Source organism: Esox lucius, chromosome 7 (assembly GCF_011004845.1).
Source record: "Esox lucius isolate fEsoLuc1 chromosome 7, fEsoLuc1.pri, whole genome shotgun sequence".
Classification (NCBI taxonomy): domain Eukaryota; kingdom Metazoa; phylum Chordata; class Actinopteri; order Esociformes; family Esocidae; genus Esox; species Esox lucius.
Genome location: NC_047575.1, coordinates 3,851,507 through 3,862,036, shown reverse-complemented (window position 1 = coordinate 3,862,036; position 10,530 = coordinate 3,851,507). Strand labels below are relative to the sequence as shown.

The window sequence follows — 10,530 nt, the reverse complement described above, 5'->3', positions numbered from 1 at the left end:
GTAAGCCCTGTTTGTCGACCGTCCTCTTCTCCTACCCCTGTGCCATTCAGAGACCCAAATTAGGGGTTGTTTTGTTAAAAGTTATAATAGCTGATACTTTAGTCTTTGAAAATATAAATGTTGGTAACATTCAAAATAATACCTGTGAAAAGGTTTTTCAAGAACCCCTGAATGCTCTTAATGACAAATTCTTTATTGAGTTGATAAATTTATAATAAAACATTGTATTACATATTCTGAGAATGAATACAGAAAGAACATAATATTATCTGCTTGACACATTCATATTAATCTTCATATTAAACCACAGTTGCATTTCATTCAACTGATCATTCAACACTTAAGACAGTTTTTGTTTCAAAGAAGATTGTTCATGATTATAAGAGCATCATACAGTAAATGTCATCTTTATCCCCTACGCAACAACCCAAATTGGTCATATTTGCTTATATACAGTATAAAAATGCAAATTGAATCATAAAAAACTTTCACATAAATTACAAATATTGAGATATAATTTCAATCATTATTGCTGATTTCACTGACTGATTAAGCCTAGTCCAGGGCAAAAAATTCATTTCCACAGAGATTTTCCATGACTAGGCTTAATCAGTGACTTGGAAACTATGGGAATGTATTAAGACAGATACAAAGGCAAATTATTTATTTTAGTCATAACTGTAGATAAAATATTAGGATAGCTGATTGATAGTGATCGCAGACTCATACCAAACCCAGAAGCCTGGGTACACAGGCTCAGCGAAAGAGGCCTTGAACTGGTGGATGAGAGACATGGTGTTCCCCACAGTGTAGAAGGACAGCGTGCCTGCCGAGTGGTCTAGGAAGATGCCTATACGCGAGGAGTAAGGTGCGTTGATCTCCACCTGGTCTTTGCTGTGCCTTGCGGAGTAGCTGGAGTCAGAACAGAAAAGGCTCCAGGACTTGCGGTTGTAGCCAATGCGGCAGCTGTCCCCATAGCCTGCCCTCTTGATCCCTTTGTAGGTGACTCCAACAGAGGCCCCCTCTCCGCTCCATTCCACCTCCCAGTAGAAGGCACCTCCTGACAGGGGCTCCTTGCAGAGGACCTGGGGCAGGCAGTCGAACCTGGAGGCACTTTCTGGGTAGTCCTGGGGGTCTCGTTTCAAGGTTGCCTTCCTATTGCCTCTGGACAGGTACAGCTGGCGGTAAGCAGTGTTGGGGTCCAGCGTGAGAACACAGGCATCTAAAGGGAGAAAGAACAGAGAGGTTATGGTTTTTCTGATGGACTATCATTTAACCTGTATATCCACACAACACTAAACATTCCATGGGTTAGTTATGGATGGTAAAGATTTGGTTCAAAACAGAAATTAGTACAAACCCAATTACACAAAATAGATTAGATTCAACTATACAATTATACAAAATAACCAACTTATAACCGAAGGTTTTCGCATCCCCAGTCAAGGTCAGACGTAGTTATTTGACCAACTGCCACAGCATAATATTACAAATACTATTGCAGTCGTTCAAGTTTGCGACGTGACCTTGAGTTTTAGCTGGAAAACGAAGTGTAAGAGACATAACCTGGTGTAGGTCACTTAGTAAAGAGCAGCATGGCACTTGCAACGCCAGGGTTGTGGGTTCGATTCCAATGTGGGCCAAGTAGGATGAACTATGCCCTCACTATTATTGTAAGTCACTCTAGATAGTCTTTGAAATCTAAATGACTGAAACATCGAATGGAAATGTCCCATGTCTCTCTGAGCTGTTTTGTGCATTGGCAAGTCAGTGGAAACAGATCCGGGACCAGGACACCAGGCTATTGAAACAGATCCGGGACCAGGACACCAGGCTATGGACAGCGAGCTGTGACCCTGCAGGACAGGTGTGCACCAGCATTCAGTCAAAGGAGGGCAGCAAATCTTATGGTACAGTGGAGTTGGTTCACCTGCTGCTGTGTTTCCCTGAACCCCATCAGCCAGGTCAGAACAGGGACTCTCTGTGGCCGCGGCTAGGACGAGGCAACCGACCATTTGGCCTATTGTCTGGTTTGATGGATCGACCACTTGGCCGGGAAGATTGGCCATCTGGCCTCTTATCTGGAATACCACCGGAGGTAGAGCCATTCATTTAAACATACGGCTCTGACCGCTGGCATTAAAATATGTGATGGACTAATCCGCAAACAGAGATTCATTTGATGCTCAATGTATGTTTCTCATTCTGCATGCCAGGTACACACCTGGCTCATTTCCTTTTCATTGCTGTCCTATTCAGAGCACATTTTATATTTGCTGTGGTAATTATTTCTTATACATGTAGTAATAATGTATCTTTCAAATATTGTTTTCTGAACACACAAACACAGGCAGTACAGGATTTGTATCTAAAATCATACTGGACATAGCATTTTTTGTAGTTTTAATACAATCTCTTTGAATAAATTATTCTGATTATTTCCATACAGTGTGCTCAACATTTCCAGAATTGTATAGAAATGTATGTAATGCAGCTTTGAAAGAATTGGTATCAAAATGCTGCACTGATTAGAATTGCAAAAGTGATGTCACTAAGTAACTCCCACAGCTATGAAGAACATTATAAGTATAGATTAATATCCTTGTACTAGCATCACTCTTACAAACCCAAACTCCCACTCACCACAGCAATCCAAGAAGATCAGTTGGGAAGTCTCAAAAACCTGCTGTAGAATTTAAGGAATGTGGTAAGACTACTCCCATTCCAGCACTAGCCTGTTTCCATGAGGACTGGGCGCCAGGTAGTACTTTAGATTTAGATTGTTGATCGAAATGATTGAGTATTCATATGGCACTAGAATGTATCCCTAGTCCCATCACTTTTAATTTTTCTCCAAACGAGAATTCTAGTTAACTACAAAGATTCTAAGGATTTCAAGCTTACATTTCAGGAAGTCCTCTCTGTGCTGTGGCTCTTGCATGATTGGGGTCTTGTACACTGCAGTTACTTCATCAGCTAGGAATAAAGAAAAACAATTATTTTAATATGATATTTTAACAATTGTAACCTGATACACTGCATGCATAGGAATTTACTTTATGTATAAAAGCTTTAGATAAAAATAGAAAACCCAGTGTTAATGAATTGGTGTAGGCTTGTCGAGAAATGCTAGATGTGTATCCTTCTGAGAGTTAACTTATCAACCAATGTAAACATTGTGGGCCACTTCATCAGCCAGCTGACCTTTGAGTGCCCTGTAATAAACCTTGCAGTGCTTGGACCACTTAACTAATCAAACACAGTAAGTGGGACCATTTTGTTTTTGTTAAGCCCTGCTGAGTAAAATAAATAAAATCATATAAACTTAATGGAGAATTTCTGTTTTCCCTTTTTACAGACATAATAATTTTCAATCACTGAAGCAAAAAAAATATTTCTAGAGGTAATGGGAATGTATATTTTTCTATGGTAACTTAATCCTTATTTGTTTTTTACATAATCACACAACTGCTTTACTTCCATAATGTCTATAAAAAAAAAAGGATTACATTTAGAAACCTTACAAAATGTGATTTCCCTGTAAAAAATAAATATATACACTGCTCCGGAAAACATTAAGAGACCACTGCACCTTTTTCTTTCCTTCCCAAAAAAGTCGAAAAGGAAGGGTTTGAGTGAGGAACAGAAGGATTAAAATGAAGAGACGACTGCAAATTGAAAGCTTCTGTTCCTCACTTAAAACTTTCCTTTTCAACTTTTTTGTAAAGGAAAGAAAAAGGTGCAGTGGTCTCTTAATTTTTTCCGGAGCAGTGTATATAACCACAGAGGTGTTAAATACTTGTTTCTGACTGGCATTCTAGAGTGGGCAAGTTTTCTCTACAATGCACATCAATATCCAGTGGCTATTAAGCCCTTACCTGTTGTATGTATGAGCTGCTATGTATGAGTGAAAGTCAAATTGAAATTTCTAGAGCTGTTGAATTTGATTTTCATTAGCAAGCTAACAGGATTCTTTGCTTATCTAAGATAGCAAGTCTGTTTAGTTACCAAGGCAACTGTATCTGGTAAAGTTTTTACAAAGGTGTAGGACAGTCCTAGCAGTGAATAATATTGACTGTGTTTCACTCTGGAAGGTTAGTGCCATTCCGTTGATGGGTCACTACAACACAAGGCTCTATATTCTTAGCAACAACCTAACAATGTTGTTTGGCGAGGTCGGACAGTTTTTTTATGTTGATTGACTTACCTTTTATTGTGTTCCTCCTTTTCACATCATCCAGCTGACAAAAAGGCATTTTGTTCACTGAAAGAGAAATTTGAATAAACTTACTTCACAATAATTTACAACCAATTGCCAAGACATTTACACGTTTAGTGGAGCTTAGATGTGTATCAATCAATGAGTCAAAACTGGACATCTGATATTACAAAGCCAACAACCTCACCTGTCTTGGCAACTTTGACCAGCTCCTCGTTGCTGAAGTCATGGAGATGAATTTTCATCTCAGAGACAGCCTTGGTTACTGGACCAAAGGAGAAGTAGGGGTTCACTGAGACTGTAGGGAGTTCTTCAGCCTCTGTCTGAGCGATCAGCATGTGGTAGCTCTATAAAACAGGAATGGATAAAGTTGGATCTATGAAAATATTATTTGTAAATTAAGTTATTGACAACATTTTGAATCCAAAGCTTTTTTTAACTAGATATATTTTAAGGCATTTATGATATATTACAAGAGACAGTGAGGTAATGTATTTTTAAACAGTACTGTAGCTGTATATTTGCTGCAGTACCAGCGGGTTAGACTTAGGCCATAACATTAATTTGTTTTAACACGTCCTCTGTTCCATGAGGTTTGTCATTTGAACTGGTCCACATTATTCCTAGCTACTGTTTTAATAGCACATTCTTTCAAATGTATGCACATTTACATAAACCCAGAATTTAACTGTAGGGACAGAGTGCCGAAAATCTGTTCAATCTTTTATAGTGAAGATGTTAATAGGACTTAAAGGACATATTCACCTGAATGAAGTGGATGTGGTCCTCTGTGCGTGAAAGCTGTGTGATTTCATTGTCTCTCTTCTTGAGATCAGTTATCTCACCAGTCAGACGCTCCAAGTGACCCTCTGCGTTGTTAAGAGCCGCTCTTTTATTGGAGGAGATCAGCTTGGTCATTTCCTGTTGCATTCGTTCAATGGAGCGCATCATCTCACCAAACATCTTCTCACACTCCTGCATGGCCCTCTGGGCTGAGCTCTGGAGTGGCGAGATGTAAAGGCAAACAATGTTAATGGGCTTGCTACAAAATTCTCTGTAAAGCTTGTTGTTGAGGTTGAGAACCAATTGTTTAGATGTTCACCTACTGTATTTTTAGTGTTACGAGAATCTAGAGACATTTACCTTGAGGGAATCCACAGCCTGTTTCAGCTCCTCCATCTGCTTAAGCCTCTCATGAATCTTCTCCTGGATCTCCGCCTGGGTGGCCCCCAAACGTTGCTTTGGACAAAGGACATGGTCAGTAACAGCTCCATCAAGTCAGACACTTGTTTCATTAATATTCCACGCACAGAGCGACTCAAATGATTGCATGGTGAAGTGGTGCCTACTGTTTTTGAAAGCATTTTATTTGAAATTGTTTTGCAGCATATAATAAAATATAGCAAGACCAGGTTGGAAACCACTCAAATGATTGCGACAATTGTTTAATTAATATTCCATGTGCAGAGTGACTCAAATGATTGCCCGGCAAAGTGGTACCTATTGTTTTTGAAAGCATTTTATTTTGTCTTCAAGCATAGTAATAAAATATAGACCCGGATTGAAGCCATTAATAGGCTCGATTGCAAATGCCTCCTTTGCACATATTTAAAGCAACTGGGATAGTCAGTTGTGCATGGCAATGTAACCCAGTTGGGTGAAATGTACAGATATTCAACCATTCCATTATACTTTAAGTGAAATGTCCTGCCACCCAGTAGACTGGACCTAGCAAAATGATCTTTCACTGCTTTCGTTCATGTGGGTGGAACTAAAGCATTTGTTTTAGGGGCTTGGCTGAAACCAGCTAATCTATTCTAACAATCAAGGCTCTTGGCTATCGGTCATTCATGAACTAACTTTTAAAGGAACATTCGCATCTGTGAAAGAGATTTGGCCCCTTGATTTGCATTTTGCTGCTGTTCTTTTTTTACCCAGCTAACTTTTGAAAAACATTATTGAAAGATGTTAATACCTAACTGCAAAAACAAGTTGTGCAGGTTGTGAGGAGAACCTCGTTGTAGGCGACACTACGTTGTAGTATACACATGAAATAAAGCATGAGCAAACAATTTGAAAACAATGTCATTTCTTCAGGTGACTAACCTTTCACACTCTAAGATGTACATCTATAGGCAGTTTTTTTTTGCTTTATCCAAGAAATGTGGTAAATTTTAACCACTACTGAAAAAATTATTATGTCTCTTTCAGTTCAAGAGAGTCAAAAGAATACCAAAAGCTAAACATAGCTATCTCTTAGTCACTAACCTGCAGTCAGAGAGGCTGCAGAAACCTTACTGTTTTGAATAGGCAAATGAAAAACCAGTAAAAAAAAAATAATATTTGCATACTCCATTGCTACACTAATTGTGTTATCAATGATCAAGACAGCAAGTAAAAATGTCCTGTCAACTACTTTAAACAGACAGATTAATTATGCAGGAGACGTAAAAAAAATAAAGAATGAAAAATGTAAAGACATTTTTTACCTGTTCTTCGTTCCTCTCCTGTTCGGCTGAAACCATATCGTGACCTTTGTGTTCCTTCACAGTGCACAGCACGCAGATACACATCTGGTCCGTCTTGCAGAACAACTCCAGGCCCTTCTGGTGCTGGGGGCAGATCTGCCTGTCCAGGTGGCCGATCTCATCCACCAACTTGTGCCTCTTGAAGCCAGGGTTTTCGTAATGGGGCTTCAGATGCTTTTCACAGTAGGACGCCAGGCACATCAGGCACGTCTTAATGGCCTTGTGCTTCTTTCCCATACAGATGTCGCAGCCCACGTCCTGCGGCCCTGCATAGTTGTAGTCTGGGTCCGGGGGCGGTGGTGGGTATGCCTCAGACATGCTGGGTTGGGTGTGGACCGAGTACGAAGAAGAGCGTGTGGACTGGAGGCGGCGCGGTGTTGGCCTCTTGTTGTAGGCGACCCGACACTGTGGGCAGTTGTAGGAACCTGTACGGTCAGCGTGGTCCCAGTAGGTCTTAAGGCAGATGGTGCAGAAGATGTGGCCACAGGGAATTGAGACCGGATCTCTGAAGTATTCCTTACACAGGTAACAGCTATCCTGGTCAGTAGACATGGAGATGGGAAGAGGAACACCAGTGCTGTTAGTTTCTCTGTAGCAGTGTGCTAATTATGAAAAGGCTGCTCTCGTCAGGTTGTCGATCTGTCACGTCTGAGGCAAAGTGAGCCGCAGGTGCTATGGCAGCATACTATATTGAGTAAACAGCCAGTGAAGGAAGGAAGCTAAACTGGTTACGCAGAAACTAGTAAAAAAGGGGTTGGGCCAGGTGAGTCCACAGAGTAAATGGGATCAATCAGCAAGAGGCGTGTACATTTGAAAAGCAAGAAATGATTGAAATGTATGATCTCATATTTTCATTGGACACCTTTAAGTAGATACTATAGGAATGAGAGTTAACATTTCCTCTGGTGTTTTCTGTCAGGTTAAACAGGTGACACTTAGGGTTAGGTTAATATTAGTCACAAGTGAAAGGCAATTTGATATGGAATTGCTTTAAATGGCAGTTCATGGGCAGAAAATAATTGTTTAAAGTTGTGACAAGCACATGTAGCAGCACAGCTAAATATCCTGATTCTCTGCACTTTGTACATGTATACACAGAGAGAGAGAGAGAGAGAGAGAGAGAGAGGGCGGGGCGGGGACAGGACAAAGAGGACAGAGAAACAACAAAAGCAGAGAGATATACACAACCTCATCATCAAACAACTATTTTACTTACCAAGCAATTACTACATATAGTTTTAGTTCAAATATTGAAATTAAAGTTTTATTCATCATTATTATTAATTCTGTGCATATATTAGAATTATGGTGCTGTTGACTCTATATTCTTACATTACAGAGCTACATTAGTTATATTACAGAAATGTTTACCCAACAACTTTGTTGTCTGTTTGATAATTTGAGTTTTATGGAGCTTTTTCTGTTGATGTGTCTGGAGCTTGGTGACCAGGTGTCCTTGTTAAAGGGTGGTGCCACCACCTGGCAGGTCCTATTATCCCGAATGAGAGAGGTGTGTTGGGTGATACCAACTTCATTCTACATTGAGGAAATACATTAAAACATGTATGTATATATTTCAAAATAATAATTTAAAACATTATATATAATAATAAGATGATGTATGCTTATAGGGGAAATTTGTGGTTTGGACTTGTAAATAGAGTGGGTATAAAAAGTCACCACACCTTTTCAAAATCTTTTGTTGCCTTACAGCCCAAAATTTAAACATATAGAATCTGGCCTTTTCTGGCATTAATTACACACAGTAAAAAAATCTGAACATAAAAGTAAAATTACACTGGATGAGTGAGAACCTCTTGAGTTAATACTTGGTGGAATCATCTTTTGGTTGAATTACTGAATGAGTCTCTTTGAATACACCTACACTGTGCAACCTTTGCCCATTGTTCTTGCAGAATTGTTCAAGCTTGTTCAAATTGCATGGGTACTTACTGCTTATGGACTGCACTCTTCAAGTAATTCCACATATTCTCGATGGGATTTAGGTTGGGGCTCCGACTAGACCACTAAAGGACATTCAGCTTCTTGTCCAGCCATTGTACAGTTTCTTTGGAGTTGTGCTTTGGGTCATTGTCATGTTGAAACATGAACCATCTTCCCATTTTCAGCTTCCTGGCAGAGGACTGCAGGTTCTAATCAAGAATCTGTTGGTATTTAGCACTGTCCATTTTCTATCCTGACAAGTGCTCCAGTCCCTGACTGAAGAGAAATACCCCCACAACAGTATGCTGCTACCTCCGTACTTTACAGTAGGCATGGTGTTCTGAAGGAGCCTGAAGCTTCTTCAAAGTCAGAATTGTTTTTTGAAAGTACTAATTTTGAAAGTGGAGTCCTCTATGAAAAACTGCTTTCCTTCTTCACTAATCCAAATCATTACAATTTTAGAGACTATTCACTGTTATTTTGTAACCTGCGTACTCTCTCCTTGCAAGTGTATATTAAACCGTTTATTGTGCAATTGAGTTTTCCTGTCTTACCTACCATTTTCATGGTACTGTTTGAACTTTAGAAATTGCCCTCACAAATTCTAAGGGGGAGTGTTTACTTATCCAAATAGGGTATTGTTTTGATTTTAATAAATTTTCTGACTATTTTAGCATTAATTTTTATTTGGTTACTGTGTATATATAGCCAAATAAAATCTGATTTTATATTGTAATTTCAGGTTGTAAGGCAACAAAATGTGAACACTTTGAAATGGGGTGGTAACTTTCTATAACCATTGTATATCCATTGATTCTTGAAGTATAAGACAAATGCCTAATGCTGGGCGAGGAATGCCCCATTCTGTGAGAGGAAGTAATAAGTCCATCATGATTGTGTGCAAGAATAATTATTTAATCAATTAGATTATTTTCATTATTTCTATGACACAAAATCATGAAAAATGTCCAAAACCAATTTCAAATGCATCCAATAAGTTTGTATAGTCGCAAGCTTGACGTTGTCATTATGTGATAGGAATATGGTACCAAATACTACACTTTCAACTACGCATTATGCTTGTATTTCTTACTAAATATGTACCCATTTTTCATTTTTATTATTTCCAAATTGTGATTATGGCCTCATTGCAACAACAGAAGTTTCAGGCAGAGTCAAAGATTAAGGAACAAGCTGTTCTGCTTCTTCCACAGATGCTCAATAGGGTTAAGGTCTGGACACATGTCCATCACCTTACCCTCAGCTTCTTTAGCAAGGCAGTGATTGTCTTGGAGGTGTGATTGGGGTCGTTATCATGTTGGTATACTGCCCTGCGGCCCAGTCTCCGAAGGGAGGTGATCATGCTCTGCTTCAGTATGTCAAAGTACATGTTGGCATTCATGAATGCCTCAATGAACTGTAGTTCCCCAGTGCCGGCAGCACTCAGACCCAGACCATGACACTCCAACCACCATGCTTGACTGTAGGCAAGACACTTTTCTTTTTCCTCCTCACCTGGTTGCCTCGACACACACTTGGCACCATCTGAACCAAATAAGTTTATCTTTGTCTCATCAGACCACAGGACATGGTTCCAGTATTCCATGTCCTTAGTCTGCTTGTCTTCCGCAAACTGTTTGCGGGCTTTCTTGTGCATCATCTTTAGAAGAGGCTTCCTTTTGTGTGACGACAGCCATGCAGACCAGTTTGATGCAATGTGTGGCGTATGGTCTGGGCGCTGACAGGCTGATCCCCCCAACCCTTCAACCTCTGCAGCAATGCTGGCAGCACTCATTCATCTATTTCCCAAAGACAACCTCTGGATATGACGCTGAGCAC

At 39.8% G+C, this 10,530-nt stretch overlaps 1 protein-coding gene across 2 annotated transcripts; it reads right to left on the bottom strand.

The window, feature by feature from the left end:
- Positions 1–212: 212 nt before the first annotated feature.
- On the bottom strand, positions 213–8,037 carry ftr83 (finTRIM family, member 83). Of its 2 annotated transcripts, XM_020047916.3 has the most exons (8): positions 7,964–8,037; positions 6,709–7,279; positions 5,363–5,458; positions 4,985–5,218; positions 4,407–4,566; positions 4,208–4,264; positions 2,905–2,976; positions 213–1,222 (listed from the first exon to the last, which is right to left on the bottom strand). In XM_020047916.3, the coding sequence occupies exons 1-8, from the start codon at positions 8,020–8,022 to the stop codon at positions 693–695; spliced, it is 1,779 nt and encodes a 592-aa protein (XP_019903475.1). In that variant the 5' UTR covers positions 8,023–8,037; the 3' UTR covers positions 213–692. The 2 variants fall into 2 exon arrangements, with proteins under 2 accessions (XP_019903475.1, XP_012989761.1); XM_013134307.4 differs by lacking the exon at positions 7,964–8,037 and having other exon boundaries at positions 214–1,222; positions 6,709–7,430.
- Between the last annotated feature and the right edge of the window lie 2,493 nt (positions 8,038–10,530).

Bases quoted from the DNA above. Each gene is read 5' to 3' on its own strand.
- ftr83 (XM_020047916.3), bottom strand. From the start codon at position 8,022: ATGATGAATAAAACTTTAATTTCAATATTTGAACTAAAACTATATGTA. The intron at 5,459-6,708 runs GTAAAAAATGTC...CTTTGTCCAAAG, and splicing joins AGGAGAGGAACGAAGAACAG to CAACGTTTGGGGGCCACCCA. The intron at 4,265-4,406 runs GTGAGGTTGTTG...TTTCTCTTTCAG, and splicing joins GGTCAAAGTTGCCAAGACAG to TGAACAAAATGCCTTTTTGT.